The sequence below is a fragment of the Rutidosis leptorrhynchoides genome, chromosome 2 (assembly GCF_046630445.1).
Source record: "Rutidosis leptorrhynchoides isolate AG116_Rl617_1_P2 chromosome 2, CSIRO_AGI_Rlap_v1, whole genome shotgun sequence".
Taxonomy (NCBI): Eukaryota; Viridiplantae; Streptophyta; class Magnoliopsida; order Asterales; family Asteraceae; genus Rutidosis; species Rutidosis leptorrhynchoides.
In genome coordinates this window covers 561,252,231-561,276,778 of record NC_092334.1, presented here as the reverse complement: position 1 = coordinate 561,276,778, position 24,548 = coordinate 561,252,231, and the positions used below count along the sequence as shown (strand labels likewise).

At 37.1% G+C, this 24,548-nt stretch overlaps 1 protein-coding gene across 1 annotated transcript; it reads right to left on the bottom strand.

Annotated features, from left to right (window-relative positions):
• Window positions 1-1,964: 1,964 nt before the first annotated feature.
• LOC139893120 (transcription factor bHLH94-like) lies at window positions 1,965-5,255 on the bottom strand. The gene is made up of 3 exons (XM_071876258.1): window positions 4,767-5,255; window positions 2,882-3,295; window positions 1,965-2,239 (listed from the first exon to the last, which is right to left on the bottom strand). The coding sequence occupies exons 1-3, from the start codon at window positions 5,253-5,255 to the stop codon at window positions 2,144-2,146; spliced, it is 999 nt and encodes a 332-aa protein (XP_071732359.1). The 3' UTR covers window positions 1,965-2,143.
• Between the last annotated feature and the right edge of the window lie 19,293 nt (window positions 5,256-24,548).

Below are 24,548 nucleotides of genomic sequence, written 5' to 3'. Positions count from 1 at the left end.
CTAAAAAAAGTCAATCTAAAAAAAAATAAAAAAAATTGAAAAAGAAGTCAATGTGAAAAAAAAAAACTGCAAAAAAAAAGTCAATATGCAAAAAAAAAATCAATCTGCACAGAAAAAAGTCAATCAAAAAAAAAGCAAAAAAAGTCAATCTACACGCAGATTGACTCAATCTGCACAAAAAAAGTCAATCTGCAAAAAAAAAAAAAAGTCAATCTGCAGGAGATCATTAACTCAATCTGCACGCGTTCCATGAGTTCTCTACTACTTTTGGTTCTCTACTCTATATATATATATATATATATATATATATATATATATATATATATATATATATATATATATATATATATATATATATATATATATATATATATATAGGGGCAGGATCAATGGGGAAGTAACCAATCGGGGGGAAGCAAAAAAAAAAATTCGTTTTTTGAAAAAACTTTGTTCATGAACATTATAGATTGGATGAAAATAAGAACATTTAGAAAAAACACTTCGTGATGAATGTTATTATTTTGGCGGAAAAACGATCGACAAAAATAACATTCAAGATAATATTATTCGTGAAGAATGTTAACGTTTTTTTTTTCTTCATGTTTTGTGAAGTAAAATTTAGCCCGATTTAGAGTTTAGGATTTAGGGTTTGGTGTTTTGGGTTTATGCCCTAAACCCTAAACTCTAAACCGTTCGTGTTAAAAACTCAATCTAAATCCTAAATCTAAACCCTAAATCTAAACCCTAAACCCTAAATTTCTAAACCCTAATATCTAAACCCTAATGTCTAAAACCTCAACATACGCTCGAAAAACACGATAATTGTTATATATTACTTCTTCGAGCGTTTTTCCGCCAAAATAATAACATTCATCACGAAGTGTCTTTTCTAAATGTTCTTATTTTCATCCAATCTATAATGTTGGTGAACAAAGTTTTTTCAAAAAACGAAAAAAAAAAATTTACTCCCCCCGCTTCCTCCCGATTGATTACTTCCCTCTTGATCCTACCACTATATATATATATATATATATATATATATATATATATATATATATATATATATATATATATATATATATATATATGTTTGTTTGTTTTTTACATACGGAAAAATGTAGTCTGAAGTTTTGTCTTTGAAACTATAAACATTCAGCCAGTAAAATTGTCATCTTTCACCGGAGCTAACGTGCAACCTCTGTAATGAACCAGATGTATGTTCCTCCAGATATAAGAGTTTGACTACATCATGCCAAAACTAATTTTAATAATAAAAGAATACATGATTCATGATTGGAAGAGAATTGCTTATTGTATAAGTGATTATAAAATACTGGGATTGGTAAATGGTGATAAATAAGCACTTGGAATATATGGTAAATAATCGTAACGAACACAACTCTATAGTCTCTCTCAGTGGAAAACTCTAGACACAAGACGACGACTTTAGAGATATTTTACATATAAAATAAATATAAATATTAAATTAATATAAATATTTATAAATATATAAGTTATGTTTGACATAGTTTTTTTTTAAAACTTTTAATATCTTTTAACTTTTAGTTTTTATTGAAAAAAACTCCTATTTAGTAAAAAAAAAAAAAAAACTTCATTTATTTAAAAGAGTTTAAATTTTTAAGACGGATGAAAAAAGTTAAAAGTTAATAGAACTATCATTTGAGACAAAGCTAATAATTTTTTTGTATCTTATGTTTTAGCAGTTTAAGCACATCTGTCAAATACTTAAACACATATAAAAAGCAATACAACTACCAGTATTAGCGACAAGTTATCAGATATAGTTAGTATGACCAAACATACCGATAATGATACGAACGGAAAAGAACCATTTTATGGATGAACCAACATGAAACCATTTTCTTTAAATGAGAGAAAAAACAAACATAAAGATAATTAACTATATACAAGATTAGAAGACTACTCTCAACCATCCCCTTAGAAAGACTCATCTCAATTCGCCGTCATGTAAACACTTTTTGAAAAGAATGCATTACTTCTATCTATGGCACACTTTTTAGGATAACTAAGACACACTAAAGATTGTTTTTTTCACTGTAATATTTAGTATATGGTTTTAGTGAATTGAGGTCCGGCCACTTTCTTTCTTGATGCAATATGCTTAGTGATTAAGAGCTTCTTCTTCAATTCTTGCCAATATGCAATTAACTGCATCAGCAATCTCATCCACAGTACTTAGCTGGCATCCTTCCTCTATCTGTCAATTCCAAAACAATAAAAAATCAATAATTTCAAATAAAACAAAATTAATTTTCTATATAACAAGCATATGTATATGTATATTAACAATTGTTCAGAACTTATATATCCGCAAACTTTGAGAGAAAATAATTTTCTTCACTCGGGTTTAAGTTGATGAAAGACTTTTTTCTTATTCCACTACAAGGGTAGTTTTACCAAATATGCGTTCAAGTGCGCAACGTACGTGCAATTTTAGATTTATAAGAAGTTTTGTTTCTAGCAAAACAAGTAAACAATATGAATAACGTACAACAAACTCACAATGCACATTCGTGTATATGCTAGCAATTGTATATATGCCTTTGAGGATTTTTAAACAACTGTATATACCTGTAAAAGTTAATGGGATTTTTTAACTGTTGGAAATCACCAGTTGACTTGGTCCGATCAAAAAGAAATGGGAGTTTTAGTTTGGGTGTCAGATTCTTCTTCTTGAGCATTATTAGTGACAGTGATCATAGGCGTAACAAGTGAAAATTATAAAGAAATTCACGTCAAAAAAGTAGAGAGACTGATATAAATCACATGACTAACCGGATAATTATCTCTAAAAAAGCAAGCACTAGAATTCTTATTAACATGAATTATAGGTTCTGACCTTGACACTAAGACCGTAGAATGCCATCTGTTCAATGGTGGTAACATTAAGATGGAGAATTGTAAGCCACAAACACTGTAGCCCAGTCACAAATTTCAAAAGTTGTCTTGGGCGTTTCTTTGATAATACTTTAAGGTTTGCATGGTTCTCCACCATTGTCACTTCGATCTCCGCCATAGCCGGTAGCCGGTTATCTGGAATCACTGATGAAACATTACCTACTTTGACGGCCAATCGAAGAGAATATTGTGGGAAATTGAAGAAGTCACTAAAAAGAATTGGAGGAGAGTAGCCAATGTTGTTAATATGTAGCTTTTGATCATTGGCTCTTTTTTGCACCTCTAGGATTTGTAGTTGTTGCTCTAGCTCTTTCACATAGTTGATGGCTCCACCAACTATTGATGCTTGATCACTCTAAAAATGTTAAATCATTAATCATTAATATTCTTAAAATTCGATTGAACACAACTTTCATACTTGTATACAGGATAGAACTTAACATTTAGCTAAATTACTAAGAAAAAAATGAATGATTAAGTGTAAACACACAAATTAAAGGGAGAACATCGTATCTTTCCCTAACCAACATCCACCCATGCTCTAAATGCTATGTTAATGTTAATCATTTTCCATTTTTTTATCATCATCAAGTTAGAAAATGTTGTATATATATATATATATATATATATATATATATATATATATATATATATATATATATATATATATATATATATATATATATTGGTAGGATCAAGAAGGAAGTAACCATTAGGGGGGAAACGGGGGAAGCAAATTTTTTTTTTTTTTTTGTTTTTTGAAAAAAACTTTGTTCACGAACATTATAGATGAGATGAAAATATGAACATTTAGTAGAGACACTTTGTGATAAATGTTTTTATTTTGGCGGGAAAACGCTCGAAGAAGTAATATATAACAATTATCGTGTTTTTCGAGCGTATTTTGAGATTTTAGCTATTGGGGTTTAGATATTAGGGTTTAGATATTAGGGTTTATAGGGTTTAGATATTAGGGTTTAGAAATTTAGGGTTTAGGGTTTAGATTTAGGGTTTAGATTTAGGATTTAGATTGAGTTTTTAACACGAACGGTTTAGAGTTTAGAGTTTAGGGTTTGGTGTTTTGGATTTATGGAATAAACCCAAAACACCAAACCCTAAACCCTAAACTCTAAATCGGGCTAAATTTTACTTCACAAAACATGAAGAAAAAAACGTTCATATTCTTCACGAACAATATTATCTTGAATGTTATTTTTGTCGATCGTTTTCCCGCTTAAATAATAACATTCATCACGGAGTGTCTCTTCTAAATGTTCATATTTTCGTGTGATCTTGATGCCTGAAAAAAAAAATTCAAAAAAACGAAAAAAAAAAAATTTTGCTTCCCCCCGCTTTCCCCCGATTGGTTACTTCCCCATTGATCCTGCCCCTATATATATATATATATATATATATATATATATATATATATATATATATATATATATATCTAATTTTTTTATATATATAATATAGTAGTCGATCTCTACGTAAATTTGAAAAACATCGATTAGATAGATGTGACATGGGCTGGTCTGCTGTTAATGTTGATGTTAAAACTTTCAATAGCTAAAAGTATGATGTAACATCCCTTTTACATCGAAAATTACCTCAAGCAAATATATTACCATTACCATTTTTTCCGAAAAGCCAAAACCATATAATTCCAAAATTTCTTTTCCAAAAATGAAACCCGTTAATGAATAAATTATTGTAATAATTTTTTTCTTCACATACTCGAATTAACTTTACTTGTCATACATCGATAGACAAATATGCAACTTCAAACGTTGGATTTAAAATAGTAAACAAATATTAAAATTTACCCTTTGAACATATGAAGATGGCATCAATGAGCGAATAACCGCAAGATACTCGTTCATTTGTTTCCGGCGATTGCGTTCCACTGCGATATGAGTCATTCTCTGATTCTCTAAATCTTGTTTGTTCTTCCCACTTGTCGTACGCCTTCGCTTTCTCCTACCTACACCCGCCACCTTAGTGGGGCCCACCATTGTTACCGGCAACTCGATCATTGCCTGGTCAACTTGGGTGCCACCGCCAGTATAATCGTCTGGCGAAGAAATAGTGGCACCCCAATGATCATTCATATCATAATAGTAATTGTTGTAATTTGGGATAGCCGAAGAAGTTGAATTGTAATCCCAATAATTTGCATGGACTTGTCCATAGTTATGAACAAGCTTGTTATTTTCTAAAAACTCACAAAAAGTATTATCATCTTGTAAGAAATTATAATCGTAACCACATATTCCAATATGATCTTGCGGGTAAAATGTTGTGTCTAATGCCATTTGTCCATAAACAAATGAACCCTAATCTTGATCCCTTGAACTTAAATGTTGATCAAGTAACTCAGAAATGAATAGTGATCAGCACAAAGATTAAAAGTATATGAATATGAAAAAGAATCAAAAGATGAAGATATATTGTCTGATGAGTTTTTGTATTGTGGGTGTTGGTGCAAGTCGTATTGTCTCTTCTTCTTATAAGGACGAAAAGAATCTACTGTATGATACACGTGAAAACATAGGTTAGGGCACTCATCTGTAATATTTCAATATAAAGAATAAGGTAAATGAAGTTAATGTTGAATTTAGGCTCTGGAAAGATGTACTACGTATTAGTTTTAGTACACATGTAAAATTCATTGTTAAATTCAAGTTGAGATAATAGGTAACAAATGTATTAGTATTAGTACACATATAAAATTGATTGATAAATTCAAGTTGAGATAATAATATGTAAATATTCTATATTCCAATGGTGTACTTAGGGTTACGGGATTATATATATATATATATATATATATATATATATATATATATATATATATATATATATATATATATATATATATATATATATATATATATATATATATATATATATATATATATATATATATATAGTATATATTAGATTTTTGAGCTCGTACGTTGCACATGTATGTAAAAGATCATGCAAAAAATATAATTTGAAGTTTATAATAGTATGTAAATAGCTATACTAAAAAAATAGAAAAAATATAAGAATTATATAAGAGCCCGTAATGTTAAAATTCTTTTGAGATTAAGAGCCTAGGGTGACAAATTTAAAAGTTTTATAAGTTTAAGAGTCCATGTTGTTGACAAATTTTGAAAGTTCTTTTAAATTTAAGAGTCCGTGATGTTGACAAATTTTAAAAGTGATTTTGAATGGTGTTAGTGACTTAATGTCTACAATTTTTTTTTAATTTCTCATCATTAATATCTTTTTAATTGTATATTATATTTGTTCTATGTTATCATTATATAATAATTTTTATATAAACATATATATGTCACATGTCATTATATTAAATTAATTATTGATATTAATATTAAATATGTAATATAAACAATTACAGTATTTAGAATGTATATATTGATTATTTTCCGAATATATATTAAAAGCAAGTAAAAATTTTATTGATAACTCGGAAAATTTCAAGGGCCTATAATCTATACAATATTCATCATTTTAAGAAATATAAATTTACACAAATTAGGAAACGTAGATATAAAGTGTTCCAATATCGAAACTTGAGCTAGGGGCCACTACACACCACGGCACTTGAAAAGACGAGCTGAAAAGAAGCTTCCATACAGCACCGCAAATGCGATGACAAAGTTGGAAACTACTTTCATTTAACCAAGTGATAGTGGGAACCCTAGACAAGAGTGATGTTGAAACACATTAGGATACTATCGAAGTTGGGCCGAGAATGTCAAAATACCGAGTTAACCAATACCCGTTCTATTGACGGTCGGTGATGTGTAAGATGACCGGTTAATTAGCCATTGGTGCCACTCGATGGATTTTTTTTGCATCTTTTTGAGATCCATGTAAATGTTTGAGTTTGGATCTCGGCTAGGATAGTGGCGGCGTTCCATTCCTTTTTGTTGAAGACTTTGATGTTTCGGTGTTTCCATACAATGTAAATCGAGACCCATTTTGTGGCTTGCCCAATGAATGAACCAAGTTGAGTTGAGGTGAACGATTGGTTATTTGAGGTCACGTCTTGGAATGTTGTGAAGGTATTATTGGGTAGGTTCCACCATTTAATTAATATGTTTCAAACGGATGTCGTAATTGGGCAATGGAATAGAATATGTTCGATGGTCTCGATATGTTGATTACAAAGTGGGCAAATGAGTGAATCAAGGTCTATATTGAGTTTGTCCAGTTCGGCCCGTGTTGGAATTCTACCAAGTAGTGACTGCCACATGAAAATATTGATTTTTTGTGGTATAAGTTTGTTTTTAGGTGACGTTAATGGGTTTACGTAATTTGCGAGTTTTAGGTTATCGAGGAGTGAAGCAAGGGCTTTTGTAGTGAAATTACCGTATTGATCTAAGCTCCATTTCCAAGTGTCGGGTTTGTCGGAAAGGTTAAAGGAAGCTATAAGGTTATTTAGTTCCGTTAATTCATTAAGTACCCTCCCACTAGGTGGTCGCGACCACTCCCATGAGACGGTTGTCGACGAGTTAATTGTTATGGGTCGATTTGATACCAATACATCTTTGTTGGATTCGAGAATGAAGAGTCTTCGAAATTGTGTGCTGAATGTTTCTGTTCCGCACCAACTGTCTAACCAAAATTTAGTGCTATTGCCATTGTCGATACATTTGTTAATCGATGAAGAGAAATTGGCGCCTAGGTTATCTGCAAGTTTTCCGGCCTTGATAATCTCGTTCCATATTGTGCAACCTGAAATATTTCTAGACAAAACATTAGTACAAACCCCCCCCCCCCCCGGTATATGCTCGATACGATTTTAACCCAAAGAGCATTTTTCTCATTATGAAATCGCCACCACCATTTACAAAGTAAGGATATATTTTTACAAATTAACGATCCGATGTTCAACTCACCTTTATCATATGGCAATAAAATTTGTTCCCATTTTATCCAATTAATTTTATTATCCGTGTCCGACCCGCCTCAAAAAAAAAATCTTCTTTTTGATTCAAGTGTGTTAATTATTTTGATGGGGGCGTGAAAGAGAGAGAAATAGTATAAGGGAAGACTGGAAAGTACAGATTTGATTAGAGTGGGGCGTCCACCATAAGACATGGATTTAGCCTTCCAATCCGATAACTGTTTGTTGAACTTTTCGATGATAGGTTGCCAAGAGGAGGCTTTTGTGGTGGGGACTCCAATGGGGAGTCCGAGATAGGTGAAAGGGGTAGAACCGACCAACAGTCAATGAAGTTGGCCATGTCTTCGATTTCTTGTTTAGTTATCGCGATTCCATATAAGTTACTTTTTCTAAGGTTTACTTTTAATCCAGAGATATTTTCGAAACATTTTAAAAGTTTGGATATTTTTTTGCATTATGTTTGCTCCATTCACCAAAAAAAATCGTGTCATCCGCATATTGGAGGTGGGAGACCACAATCTTGTCGTGCCCTACACAAATGCCACGGTTTGTAATTGCACGTTTGGCGAGGATGTTAAATCCTTCCGCAGCGATGATGAAGAGGAAAGGTGATATTGGATCTCCTTGACGGATCCCCCCTGCCGGGGGAGAATTCCATTGTTGGGGATCCATTAATAAGGATGGATATGGAGGATGAAGTGAGGCATGCTTGGATGAATTTTATCCACTTGAGTCTGAATCCCATACTCTTCATAGTGTCAAAAAGGAAGTCCCATTCGATACAATCGAATGCCTTTTCAAAGTATACTTTGAATATGACGCCCTTTTGTTTTTTTCTTTTTAATTCATCAATTATTTCGTTTGCATTTAGGATACTATCGAGGATATTCCTACCTTTTAAAAAAGCAGTTTGTTCGATTCCAATAATTTTGTGAATAACTTTCGAGAGACGGTTAGAGAGGATTTTGTAGTAACTGCCGATTAAACATATGGGCCGATACTCATTGAAGCCGATAGGATTTTTTTTTTTTAGTATTAACGTGAAAAAGGAGGCATTACATCCCTTAGATATTTCTGAGTTGAGCCAAAAAAAGTCTAAGGCATTCATGAGATCCTCTTTAATCAACCATCAATATTTTTTTCAAAAATTTCATATTGAAGCCGTCAGGACCGGAAGCTTTAGAGCTATCACAGTCTTGAAGTGCATTCCACACTTCACTTTCAGAAAATCGGGCTTCGAGGATAAGGTTGTCGTCGTGTGTGATATAGGAACGATGGGGTTCATTATCAAACGGACAACTACCTTTACGTTTTTTAGATTTGAAAATGGATTCGAAGTATTTTAGTGCTTCGGATTTGATTGTATTGGGTCTTCTGACCACGACCCATTGTGAGAGATGCCGCGAATATTGTTTTTATTTGCACATCTTTTGATATAATTATGAAAGTATTTAGAGTTTTCATCGCCTTCGAGGTTCCACTTGATACGGGCTTTTTGTTTTAACATATTAGATTTCTTTTTTTCTTTTTGTAGGTGTTTTATTTTGTCGTTAACCCAATTATTTCTTTCGGTGTCGATTAGTGGTCTTGTTTCGGCTATTTTTGTGACGACCCGGAGATTTTCGACCAAATTTAAACTTAATCTTTATATAATTTCGTCACGATAAGCAAAGTCTGTAATGTTGAGTCTAAAAATTTTCGAACTGTTTGCATGAATTCATTTAACATTTGACTATTCGATTAATTGTAAATGGATATGTGTGTGTGTGTGTGTGTGTGTGTGTGTGTATATATATATATATATATATATATATATATAATAATTGGAAATGTAAATTGAAATATAATATGTTGTTATTATAAGTAATTATGTGAAATAAAATAAAAATAGGATATCATAATAATTACTATTTAAAATATATCTACATATATAAATAAAGTATATTAAAAATAAATATTAAATGATTGTAATACTCGTTTGATGTTCCGATTGATATTAAGCAAGTTAAATTCAAACTTATGTGATTTTAAATTAAACGATGATCCGGAAATGAGTTATATACATTATAGGCTTATTAAAAATATATTTAGGAAGTATTTGTTGAATTTTAAAACTTTTTATATTTTACTTAGGGTTGGGAGTGAATAATTAATGTAATTTTTATTTAATAGTTAATGACCAAATTTTATACCATAATGACTAAAATAAATAAATATAATTACTGTAAAAATTTAGGATTTTTCCGAAGACTTTTATCCGCCACTGATTTCAAATAGTACACGATACACAGTCCATGAAAACTGTCGGTAGTATACATCCAACTAAATGTCACAAGATTTTAAATTATGGTTACTGTTTCACTATTCGCCTTTTGACTCTTTAACAAACTTTCACCTTCATACATATATATATATATATATATATATATATATATATATATATATATATATATATATATATATATATACATATATATATACATACATATATATATATACATATATATATATATATATATATATATATATATATATATATATATATATATATATGTGTGTGTGTGTGTGTGTGTGTGTATATATATATATATATATACATATATATATATATGTATGATGTATGCATACATAATTAATCTGTCTTTATTTTCTACTTCTATCATCACCTTCACCCACACCATGAATCATCAATCATCTGCAACTTTTGTTGTTGTTGATATTCAATTGCTATTATTAATCGGTTACAACTCCTTTAGACGATTCCTGCTTCTATTTTCCGTTTTACTTCGAATAGCTTCAAACAACCATCTCATTCGATCAAAACCCAACAGACACTAGACCACCTTAGATTTCTTTTTGCAACCGTTCACTATCTCCTGCTACTATTCGAACCAGACTACTACTAATGTTTATGTTTTCAAACCTACCTCAAACCACTCTCTTCATTCTTCAATCCGTAACATCACCATGATCATCACGATCCAAATCACCACCATCCTTGCCATTCTTCATCTTTCATCATCCCCATCCTACAACACACTATCGCCATGCTATAACCATCCTCAATCGGTCACCATTACAACCGCCTCCGTCGATCACCTTTATGGTTGTTGAATGAGAATCTTCATCAAGAACACCACCCGCAAGCTTGTTGTTCTTATGTTAATCGACCCAAGATCACCTTGAACCCACCACTATAACATCACTAGCACCAGCGTCGACTATCACCACCACAACCGACTGCCACCATCCAACACCATGGAAAACCACCTCCCTCTCTCATCTTCTTCTATCTCTCTCTAGCTATCTCTCTCTCTTCCATTATTGTCCATCGAAGAACCCATATTGCTTATTTTGTTTCTTATTCGATCAAAACTAAAAACCCACTTGTTTCTACAAATGCTATTCGATTTAAACCATTACCATACCAACGATAACTACTCTCATTTTAATTACTAATTCGGTCAGGCTCCACCCAAATCAATCACCATAAACCAAACCCAATTCCTTTATCTACTGTTTGAATCACCATCTTCAACTCAAACCCATTACTGTTTCTGTTTTTATTTCGATCTCTAAGTATATACGAGAAGAAGATGAACGTAATGATCAGGTTGATGATAAATAAAATAAAAGGCAATGATGAAACAGGTTAAATTGTTCACAATTAAAGTTTTATCAACTTGAAGTATGGAATATGATTTTATTAGGCGTATAATATTCAAACAGAATTGTCGGTAACATGGACTGTGATGATTTCGATATGTAAAGAGAATATTAAGATGAGCTGTAAATGTAAGATCCGTTTTCCTCAGCACATTGGGACGCCGTCCAAAGTGTTGGGACGCCGTCCCAGATCAAAAGGCGGGACGCCGTCCAGTTTTTTTGGGACGCCGTCCGGATTAGCTGGCAGGCCTGTTTTTGTGTTTTTAGTTATTTTAAGTGGGCATTCTGGTAATTTCACCTTATGGACGAATTAAAGGCCCTAGATCTGTTTTGTTGAGCTCATTACTCCATTTCCAACCACCAAACTTCATCTACTTCAAATCTAGTGAGAGAGTGCATTTAAGTGTGTGAAAGCCCAAATAGGAGAGGAAGGAGTTTGTTTCGGGTTCTAGCTCGAGCATTGAAGTTGTTCATCTCCTCGTTAGCTTCATTTTGATTGTGGTGGTAATCCCTAAACTTGATTTCTCTAATTTAATGTGTTTAAGGGTTAGGGTTTGGGTTAAGGTTGCACATAAAACTCATTTATGAGTGATTTGGGGGTTTTGGGTGAGTTTGGGTCATGAAGACCCAAAAGATGACTAACCTAGGGTTTGAGAATGTTAAAATGTGTAAATGGGTCTTAAAGGCCTAATAGATCACTAGTACACCTATAGTTAGTCTTAGTGGGAGTCATTTGGGTTGTGGGTGACCTAAATGGGTATGTTGACCTTGAAATGGGTCAAATGGGTCTTTGATGACCTAGGTTGTCTTGCATGCGTGAAAATGAGTCAACTTGGTGTTTAAATGCTTGTTAAGACCTTAAATGGCTAGAATTAGGGTTTTTAGTGAAGTTAACTCATTATTAGGGTTAAGGGTGCAAAATGGGTCGGGATTGCACTTAGGGTCAAAAGACTCTAGATTGTTGAGTGAGTTGCTTGACCGACTTGAGTTGTGAATTGATTATGTGCTAAAATGTAATAGGTACGTTACATTGAAGTTAATAGTACGGTTATCTTACACGAAGACTCTAAGGTGAGTGGAATAATTATATGCGTAGATATATAATGTATTTATTTGTGTAGCGTGGGATGTGAAGTGTCGATGTGCTAAGACACCACGTTCACGTGACGAGTGAAGTGTCGATGTGTTAAGACACCACTTGGGAGTGAAGCATCGACGTGTTAAGATGCCACTCCAAGTAAAGTGAAGAGTGAAGTGTCGAAGTGTTAAGACACCACTCGGAGTGAAGTGCCGAGGTGTTAAGGTGCCACCCGGGGTGAAGCGTCGAAGTGTTAAGATGCCACCCGTGGGATTAGTGTGCGAAGTGTTAAGTACACTAATGGTTGTTGTGAACACCGACGGTCTTTAAACACCGTTCCTTGTGCGATTGGTTAACCATGGTTATTGCGTTGCAGTGTAAGCATATTACTTTGTTCATGTTATATATGCTTGTGTTATGCTAGCTTGATTATTGGAGGTTATAGCTTGTATTTGTGACGATAAGCTAATTGTGTTTGCTAGCATGTTTGCGGTATTTGTGTAAGTGATTGCAAGTAGGTATATTATATATGTATTCGTATAATTATTGCATTCACTAAGCTTTGCTTACCCCTCGTTGTTTATCTTTTTATAGGCTCGGGCGTTGCCAAGGGTAAGAGCGTTCAATTGGATTAGTGGTCTCCCGCTTGTTTTGATAGGGGATGCTTTTGGGTGTTAGCTTTTGGAGTTCGACCGAGATTGGGTAGTTCAACCCCAAACACCATGCTCTAGTGTCGTTTGGAACTTAAACTTGTATTTGGTCGAAACTTATATTTTTGAACGAAACTCGTAAAATGGGCGATGTGGGCCCGCTGATGTAAAACTTGGTTTGATGATGAAAATATCTTAGTTTCACTTATATTGACTTGTTGTGAAAATGGTTTTCGTCTGAGAGTGTCGGGAAGCGGGTTTTCCGCGTACGTGGAATGGGACCGTGATCAGTCCCTAGAAGGCCATTGGGACGCCGTCCCAATTTCTTGGACGCCGTCCCAGTCTTTGTAACTGGACGCCGTCTCAAACCTTTGGACACCGTCCCATCTTTTAAAGCTGGACGCCGTCCAGGATTCTGGATGCCGTCCAGATGTACTGTCCGGGAAAAAAAAAATTAGTCGTGTTTTCTGGTTTTATGATGTCGGGTTGGTACAAGTGGTATCAGAGCATGGTCTAAGGGATTTAGGTGACTTGAGATAGGTGCCTAGACTTAGACTTTATTGTGTGTACGCTTATGCGGGACTGGTAGGACTTTGGGTCGGGACGGGAATTGTTGTGCATAGTTTTATGTGAACTAACCATGTATTAATTGCTTTGTTTTTGTTTTGCAAATCATCCAGCGAGATAGACGTTGTACTAGTAAGTTAATGCGACGTGCTCGCGTAGCAATGATTAGCTACCATTGTTACGGGTGCAAATTGTGTCAAACAAGCAATGTACGACGATTGTTGAGCAAGATGGGGTAGTGTGGGTACATGTATATACTTACGTGTTGTGTCCTTTTGGATTCATCATTTAACCTTTTTCATTTTATAGAATGAAGATGAGAAATGGACCCGAAATTGATAACGGGGGTACGAGTGAGGACGTTGAGTTCACGGCCAAAGTTGAGGCCATCTTTAAACGTCAGAAAGCGGAGTTTCTCGAAGATGTTAAGAAGATGTTCCTAGATACGATTGACGAGCAACTAGTCAATGTGGTAAAGGAGCAAGTTAAGGCCGTTCTTCAAGAGGATAATGTGAGGAGACGGGACTTTTTTCTTTAAGAATTTCAAGGATTCTCAACCTCCCACTTTTGAAGGTGAACGGGACCCACTTAAGAGTGCCCGTTGGATCTACGATATGGAGGGGGCTTTTCGTACGTGTGAATGCTCTCTCGATAAAAAGACGAGATATGGTCGTGCTAAATTGTGGTGGGACGCGAAGATCCTACTTTTTGGCGAAGAACAATGCATGGAGTTCACCTGGGATGAATTCAAGAAAGAGTTTTTCGATGAATACCGAACTTCGGCCGATCTTACAAGGCTTAAGGACGAGTTACGTTCCTTGAGGCAAGGGTCGATGGATTTGAACACTCTCAAAACCGTGTTTTTGTCCAAGACCCAATTTTTCCAGGAGTATGTTGGGAATTATAAGATGTTGAAGGAAGACTTTTACCGAACGTTGAATGATTGTTATCAAGATAAGATAAGTGTAAATGTGGTGAAGAGTTTTGACTAGTTTTTCGATATGGCCAAGGGGTTCGAGTCGCTCATCTTGAGAAAGAGTGGCTTCACCCTAGGCAAGAAAAGGTTTGAAGCTACTAGTCATTCGAATTTTTCTAACAAGAAGCACAAGAAGGGTTCCGAGAGTGTTGGTAGCATGAAGAAGGGTACTTTCGGTTATTTTTCCTATTCTTGTTACAATTGTGGTCAAAAGGGGCACATGGCTCGCGAATGCCCTAAATCATCATCCACGACCAAGCTTACTTGTTTTAATTGTGGAAAGGAAGGGCACAAGAGGCCGGAGTGTCCCGAGATGTGCAATGACAATGTTAAGCGGTTAGAGAAGGCGGCGGGTACGGCAAGGGGTCGAAATTATTTGATGACCAATGATGAAGCCAAGCAATCAAACGAAGTTATCTCAGGTACTTTCATGGTAAATTATAATCCGGCGAGGATTCTTTTTGATAGCGGTGCAAATTTGTCATTTGTGTCTCCTAGATTTGTGCCTAAACTTGATAGACCATTAGCTAAGTTAAGTCGTCCAGTAGAAGTCGAAATAGCGAACGGCAAGATGGTGCTAGTGGTTGATGTGTGTGAAAATTGTGATGTTGTTTTTGGTGCCTAAACCTTTAAAATTGATCTTATTCCAATGACCTTGGGCGACTTTGATATTGTCGTTAGTATGGATTGGCTTGATCGTTATAGAGCCGATATTGCATGCCATGATAAGTTTATTCTTGTGAAGACCCCAAGTGGGGGAGAGTTGATTATTCATGGTGATAAGCGAATGAGACCGGTGCCGATATGCAATTTTGCACGGGCACGTCGTCTCGTTGTTACCGGTGGCATGGCTTTCCTTGCTCATGTTATTGATACTCATAATGAGCCACCACCCATTCGTGAAATTCCGGTGGTTAACGAATTTGAAGACGTTTTTCCGGATGAGTTACCGGGTGTTCCGGCGGAAAGACAAGTTGAATTTCGCATTGAGTTGGTTCCGGGGGCTACCCCCATTGCTAAAACTCCTTATCGTTTAGCACCGACAGAGATGCAAGAGTTGTTAAATCAAATCCAAGAGTTGCTCGAAAAGGGTTTTATTCGACCGAGTGCTTCGCCATGGGGCGATCCGGTTTTATTTGTAAAGAAGAAGGATGGTAGTATGCGAATGTGCATCGATTACCGAGAGTTGAATAAAGTGACGATCAAGAATCGTTATCCGTTACCTAGGATTGACGATTTGTTTGATCAACTTCAAGGCGCAACGTATTTCTCTAAAATCGACCTACGGTCCGGCTATCACCAAATGCGGGTCCGTGAGGAAGATATTGAGAAAACGGCTTTTCAAACGCGCTATGGGCATTTTGAGTTTGTGGTGATGCCTTTTGGTCTCACGAATGCACCGGCGGCATTCATGGACCTTATGAACCGAGTGTGCCAACCTATGTTGGACAAGTCGGTAATAGTGTTCATTGACGACATACTAGTCTACTCGAAAAGTATGAACGAACATGAACGTCATTTACGTGAAGTATTAAAGACGCTACGAAAGGAGAAGTTGTATGCAAAGTTCTCCAAATGTGAATTTTGGCTAAGGGAAGTTCAATTCCTTGGTCATATTGTGAATGAAAACGGTATTCAAGTAGATCCGGGGAAGATCGAGACGGTGAAGAGTTGGGGACGACCGACTACGCCTACGAAAATCCGAAGTTTTCTCGGATTGGCCGGTTATTATCGTCGGTTTATCCAAGACTTTTCTAAGATTGCTTCTCCATTGACGAAGTTGACGAGAAAGAATGCTAGGTTTAATTGGGAGAACGAGCAAGAAATTGCTTTTCAATTGTTAAAAGAGAAGTTGTGTCAAGCTCCGGTGTTAGTGTTGCCGGAAGGGGTAGAAGACATGACGGTTTATTGTGATGCTTCTCTAAATGGTCTCGGGTGTGTTCTAATGCAAAGAGGTAAAGTCATTGCTTATGCCTCTCGACAATTAAAGGAACATGAAACGAGATATCCGACTCATGATCTCGAGTTGGCGGCGTTTGTGCATGCGTTGAAAATTTTGCGCCACTACTTGTATGGTGTCAAATGTACGATTTATTCGGATCACAAGAATTTAAAACTTCTTTTTACTCAACGAGATTTAAATTATCGTCAACGTAGATGGATGGATGTGGTGAAAGACTATGATTGTGAGATTCTTTATCATCCGGGTAAGGCGAACGTTGTCGCGGATGCGTTGAGTCGAAAGAGTCAACATCCGGCGATACGAGTAGGATCGTTACGTTTGATTATTACTAATGATTTTCTTGCGAAGCTTGGTGAGATTCAAATAGAGGCTTACGTTCACAACAAGCATACAGACCGAATCGTGGGCCAATCGTAGTTTATTACTATGGGTTCGCGTGGGTTTTTGTCTTTTCAAGGAAGGGTGTGGGTGCCTAAGATGGGTGATTACCGACGGGTGCTACTTGATGAAGCACATAAGTCAAAATATTCTATTCACCCGGGCGCGACGAAAATGTATCTTGACTTGAAGAAAGACTATTGGTGGCCGGGCATGAAGCGTGATGTTGTAAAATACGTTGAGCAATGTGTTACTTGTTTGCAAGTTAAAGCCGAGCACCAAAAGCCGTATGGTAAATTGCAACCGTTAGAAATCCCAAAGTGGAAATGGGAGCACATTACCATGGATTTCATCACAAAGCTACCTAAGACGGCGAGAACCCAATTTGATTCAATTTGGGTTATAGTTGACCGATTGACAAAAAGCGCTTTGTTTCTTCCTATTAAAGAAGCGATATCGTCGGAGGCCTTGGCTAAGTTGTTTATCAAGGAAGTGGTCTCGCGACATGGGGTTCCTATATCTATTATTTGGGATCGAGATACCTGTTTTACATCTCGGTTTTGGGAAAAGTTTCATGAAGATATGGGCACGCAATTGAAGTTGAGCACGGCATATCATCCTCAAACGGACGGTCAAACCAAACGTACGAATCAAACTTTGGAAGATATACTACGGGCGTGCATCATTGACTTCGGTGGTAGTTGGGATGAGCATTTGCCTTTGGTGGAATTCTCGTACAATAATAGTTATCATACTAGTATTGGGATGCGACCTTACGAAATGCTTTATGGGCGTAGGTGTCGAACTCCCGTTTGTTGGGGAGAAGTGGGTCAAAGAGAGATCGGGAGTACCGATTTGGTTTTAGAGACTAATAGCAAGATCGATTTGATTCGGGAACATTTGAAGAAGGCTCAAGATAGACAAAAGTCGTATGCCGATAAACGTAGATGAACGATCGAATTTCAAGAAGGTGATATGGTGATGCTTAAGGTTTCGCCTTGGAAGGGTATTATTCGATTTCCAAAACGGGGAAAGTTAGCTCCTCGGTTTATTGGGCCATTCAAAGTTTTAGCTCGTGTTGGCGAAGTTGCATATCGTTTGGAATTACCCGAAGAACTTGAGGGGATCCATAATACATTTCATGTTTCCCATCTCCGTAAGTGTCTTGCGGATGATTCTTCGTGGGTGTCGTTAGACGAGATTGAGCTAAATAATAAGTTAGAGTATGTTGAGGAGCCGGTTGCTATACTTGATGAAAAGGTTAAGAAATTGAGAAATAAGGAGGTGAGGACTTTTAAAGTCCAATGGCGTCGGAGTATAGGCTCCGAGTTTACTTGGGAGCCCGAAGAGTTTGTCTTGGTTTATCTTCCTGCTTGTCATGCGGCTTGGATCGCGAGGTCGCAATCCGGTTCAAGTGGGGGAGAGTTGTAAGATCCGTTTTCCTCAGCACATTGGGACGCCGTCCAAAGTGTTGGGACGCCGTCCCAGATCAAAAGGCGGGACGCCGTCCAGTTTTTTTGGGACGCCGTCCGAATTAGCAGGCAGGCCTGTTTTTGTGTTTTTAGTTACTTTAAGTGGGCATTCTGGTAATTTCACCTTATGGATGAATTAAAGGCCCTAGATCTGTTTTTGTTGAGCTCATTACTCCATTTCCAACCACCAAACTTTATCTACTTCAAATCTAGTGAGAGAGTGCATTTAAGTGTGTGAAAGCCCAAATAGGAGAGGAAGGAGTTTGTTTCGGGTTCTAGCTCGAGCATTGAAGTTGTTCATCTCCTCGTTAGCTTCGTTTTGATTGTGGTGGTAATCCCTAAACTTGATTTCTCTAATTTAATGTGTTTAAGGGTTAGGGTTTGGGTTAAGGTTGCACATAAAACTCATTTATGAGTGATTTGGGGGTTTTTGGTGAGTTTGGGTCATGAAGACCCAAAAGATGACTAACCTAGAGTTTGAGAATGTTAAAATGTGTAAATGGGTCTTAAAGGCCTAATAGATCACTAGTACACTTATAGTTAGTGTTAGTGGGAGTCATTTGGGTTGTGGGTGACCTAAATGGGTATGTTGACCTTGAAATGGGTCAAATGGGTCTTTGATGACCTAGGTTGTCTTGCATGCGTGAAAATGAGTCAACTTGGTGTTTAAATGCGTGTTAAGACCTTAAATGGCTAGAATTAGGGTTTTTAGTGAAGTTAACCCATTATTAGGGTTAAGGGTGCAAAATGGGTCGGGATTGCACTTAGGGTCAAAAGACTCTAGATTGTTGAGTGAGTTGCTTGACTGACTTGAGTTGTGAATTGATTATGTGCTAAAATGTAATAGGTACGTTACATTGAAGTTGCAAGTTCGGTTATCTTACACGAAGACTCTAAGGTGAGTGGAATAATTATATGCGTAGATATATAATGTATTTATTTGTGTAGCGTGGGATGTGAAGTGTCGATGTGCTAAGACACCACGTTCACGTGACGAGTGAAGTGTCGATGTGTTAAGACACCACTCGGGAGTGAAGCATCGACGTGTTAAGATGCCACTCCAAGTAAAGTGAAGAGTGAAGTGTCGAAGTGTTAAGACACCACTCGGGGTGAAGTGCCGAAGTGTTAAGGTGCCACCCGGGGTGAAGCATCGAAGTGTTAAGATGCCACCCGTGGGGTTAGTGTGCGAAGTGTTAAGTACACTAATGGTTGTTGTGAACACCGACGGTCTTTAAACACCGTTCCTTGTGCGATTGGTTAACCATGGTTATTGTGTTGTAGTGTAAGCATATTACTTTGTTCATGTTATATATACTTGTGTTATGTTAGCTTGATTATTGGAGGTTATAGCTTGTATTTGTGACGATAAGCTAATTGTGTTTGCTATCATGTTTGCGGTATTTGTGTAAGTGATTGCAAGTAGGTATATTATATATGTATTCGTATAATTATTGCATTCACTAAGCTTTGCTTACCCCTCGTTGTTTATCTTTTTATAGGCTCGGGCGTTGCCAAGGGTAAGAGCGTTCAATTGGATTAGTGGTCTCCCGCTTGTTTTGATAGGGGATGCTTTTGGGTGTTAGCTTTTGGAGTTCGACCGAGATTGGGTAGTTTAACCCCAAACACCATGCTCTAGTGTCGTTTGGAACTTAAACTTGTATTTGGTCGAAACTTATATTTTTGAACGAAACTCGTAAAATGGGCGATGTGGGCCCGCTGATGTAAAACTTGGTTTGATGATGAAAATCTCTTAGTTTCACTTATATTGACTTGTTGTGAAAAGGGTTTTTGTGTGAGAGTGTCGGGAAGCGGGTTTTCCGCGTACGTGGAATGGGACCGTGATCAGTCCCTGGAAGGCCATTGGGACGCCGTCCCAATTTCTTGGACGCCGTCCCAGTCTTTGTAGCTGGACGCCGTCTCAAACCTTTGGACACCGTCCCATCTTTTAAAGCTGGACGCCGTCCAGATGTACTGTCCCGAATTTTTTTTTTTTAGTCGTGTTTTCTGGTTTTATGATGTCGGGTTGTTACAAGAGGTGTGATTGATATTTTGTTTCTATTATTTTCGTCGAGCCAAACCTCACAAAAGTAACGAAACAGGCCATCTTTATATTTATAAATTGGGCCGTTAATTCCCTTATGTTCAGTTGGGCCATTTATAGTTAAATGGATTTACATTATTGGGTGTGTAAGACCCAAATATTTATTGTACATAATGTATTTATAGTGTACGATGCGTGTATGAAGTGTACGTGTTGCTTGCTCGAACGCCGAAGGAAACTGGACGTTGTCTGAAGTGGCAAGGTGTGTACGTATCTTTTCAACCCCTAATAGTGTTGATGGTTCAAAGCCTTACCATTGGAAAGGAAATCTTATTACGTTTCCAACGATATTTGATTCATCAAAAACGGAGCTACGGTCAAAAAGTTATGGCCAAAACAAGTTTCTGAAAACTGACCTGTAGGTTGGAGCGGCGCTCCACCTTTCGGTGCGGCACGCTGAACCCGTCTGATGCAATTTTCAGCCTTTTTAAAAGGTCTAAATGAGGGGTACTTTGATCTTTTCATTTAGGGTCGGTTTAGGGTCATCAAAACTGAACTAGAACTCCATTGGAGCTCATTTTCACTCATCAAACACTCTCATCTTCAAACCCTAGAGTGAGAGGAGAGTTTTAGAGAGAGAGAGAGCTCCAATTGGAGAAGAAGAAGGGTGTTTCGGGTCAAACCTCGGGTATTAAAGTTGTTCTACTCGTCAACGGCATCATTTTGGTGGTATTGGTAAGTTCAAACTCCGAACTTCATCTTTGTAATTTGATATTCAAGTTTAGGGTTTTGAACTAGTTAGTTATAAAACCCATTTAGGAGGTGAAATGGGTAATTGTAACTAGTTATTGTTGATGTTGGCGGGTTTAGGGTTGGTTAATGATTTAACCATGTTTAAGGCTTGTATGTAGTGTGTAATCTCTAGTATTAGTGATTCTAGTAGTGTTGAAACTCTTTTGGGTATGTTTGGTTGACTAACTTTGACTAGAGTCAAAGATTAGGGTTTGGGGATGATTATAACCCAATTGTCGATTTAATAAGGTTTATAAACTTAAAATGGATTAAGTTGAAGTATAAAACCGAGTTAAATATGTTTTGTTGTTAAAACTTGATAATGGCGCGATATTGACTTCTTATGGGTCAAATTAGTGTTTAAGTGCCATTTTAGGCAAGATAGGTGTTTAACACCTATGATTGGGTCTAATTGTCGTATTAGGACCATTCTCACTTGTGTTAGTGATTATTGGTTAGTTTGGGCACGGTTTGTGCTTGGAAGTGCATTTGGGTCGAAATTGCACTAGTTGTCAATTTGGGTTGATTTGTAAATCCACCCTAATTATGTTGTTGTGTTTGTGATAATGGAATAGGTACATTCCATCGGTGTGTTGCGGATTATTCGGTGGCATTTCTTCAAGGCGACAAGGTGAGTGGAATATTTATACATGTATGTATGTGGTTTATTTACTCGTACGCGATGTGGGCCTTTGGTGCCACATCGTGAGTAGTGGGCGTTATGTCACAAGACGGTGACATATTTGTTGGTATGATGGGATGGGAACTACAAGTCGGTAGTGTCTCGACAGGTGGTTCACAAGTCGGTGACCCATATGTATTGATGGGGGTTCACAAGTCGGTGATACCCTTGGGTGATTCACAAGTCGGTGACACCCTATAGTGTTCACAAGTCGGTGACACTTAGTGGCGCTTCACAAGTCGGTGATGTCACATGGCGTTCACAAGTCGGTGACCCATAGATATTGGTAGGTAGTTCACAAGTCGGTGACACCCTTTGATGAGTCACAAGTCGGTGACAACATACGAGTGAGACTTGACGTTATTGGTCGTCTACAAGTCGGTAGTGCCATAGCGAGGAACGGTTTGTTATATTTATGCATTATTGTGATTTAGTATATTATTGTGGCGATTTATATACTAACGTTGTTGCTAGTCGTATGTTTGGTGTTGCTAGCTCGTTTATGCATTTTGTTTGCATGGTATTGTAAGTGGATGCGTGTAGGTAAATTACATATGTATATGTATAAGTATTGCATTCACTAAGCGTTAGCTTACCCTCTCGTTGTTGACTTTTTTATAGATTGCATGGATGCGGAGGCTCGGGTAAGCGGGGACTAGTGGACTTGCGTAGTTGCTTTAGAAGGCTTGCTTTTGGATTGATTAGGATTGGGTAGCGTATCCCCAATCGTCATGCTCGGCCTTTATTTTGTATTACAAATCATGTGGTTGAAAACTTGTATTTTCGTACGAAAGTCGTAAAACGGCTGATGTGGGCCCGGTCTTCGTAAGACTAATTTTATTAATGGAACGTGTTAGTTCTACATATATTAATGTATGGTTAAAAGCGTTTTGTCTAAATACGTCGGGAAGTGGTCAAACATTTTCGCATTTCATGACTTTTTGGACAGGCCACTTTGGCGCGTCGCGCGGCCATATGGCGCGCCGCGCCATATGCTGTTCCAGCAAAAAAAAATTATCCGCGTTATTGGTTGGTTAACGGGTTGGGTTGTTACAAGTGGTATCAGAGCATGGTCTAAGGGATTTAGGTTACTTGAGATATGTGCCTAGACTTAGACTTTTGTGTGTGCTAAATTTGTTGCAGGACTTGTAGGATTACGGGTCGGAATGGGTTTAGTTAGTGCCTTGTTTATAGGTTGACTAACATTTATATTAGTAATGCGGATATTATTAATATGCTATTGTGCTGTGATAATGATTCTTGTGTTATGTTTTGTTTGTGTTTGCGGTTGCATATATCATTAAGAGAGGCGGTCGTTGTACTAACGAGTCGATACGACGTGTATGCGTAATAAGGACTTGCAAACCTTATTACGGGTGCAAATCGTGTCTAGCAAGTGATGTACGATGAGTGTTTAGCAAGATGGGGTGGTATTGTGTGTGTGCTTTATACGTTCGTGATCTAATCGCTTTGCATTCCTTAGAATGGCGACGGGAAATGGGATCGAGACGAACAACGCTGAGTTTAATGCTAGAGTTACACGTATGTTAGGCGATTGTAGTAGTATTCGGATGTTAGAGCATGTTCGCTTTCGTGTTGAAGTTGATGATCCATGAGGTTCGTTGGGTGGATGAAAACCCTGAGATCAAGTGTTTGATCTAGATGAATGTTGGTAATGGAGTCTACGGGACGCAACGTTAGGTGCCTCTTTCATACCTACTAGCATGGTATTCAACTCCGATGGTGTTACGGTTACATTGAGCATAGGGTACCGGCAAGAAAATCCTTAGGTGTTCGAGTGGCGGTGTGGAAGTTACAAGCGATAGCAACTCGATGATTGGTAGAGTAATACCCGTACGGTTCGGTAAGTGCTTCGGTTGAAGTAGCAAAGGATAATCCAAAATCCTTCGTATGCTCAAGGTTGGAGCAAGGTTTGTTGACGTGCGTATTAAGAGATGCAAGACGGGTGAACCTCGTCTTTCTTTTAGGAGTTATGATAATGCGATTGGCGCATTAGTTGTCGGATTAGTGTCCGTGAGAGTGAGCATGTGTTTATCGTCGGGAGCTATTGTTGGAGACAAATTCGTGAGAATTCGAGGACTATGACCAATGAGGATATTGGTTGTGTATGTTGATGAGTGGCCATTCCATGGGATGCTATTATTTCGACGATGTGTTTACGGAACGGAGTTCTAGGTGGGGGAGTTTATACTCTCGCACGAAGGTATTCTAGTGTGATGTAGTGACTAGCTAGGTCGAGTTAGTCCATTGCAGTTTGACTAACCGAGTCGGGTTAATCAATTAGATGTTAGGTGTTGACCGAGTCGGGTTAACCAAGCGAGTTTGACTAACCAAGTCGGGTTAATCAATTAGATGATAGGCATTGACCGAGTTGGGTTGACCTAGGGTATTTGACTAG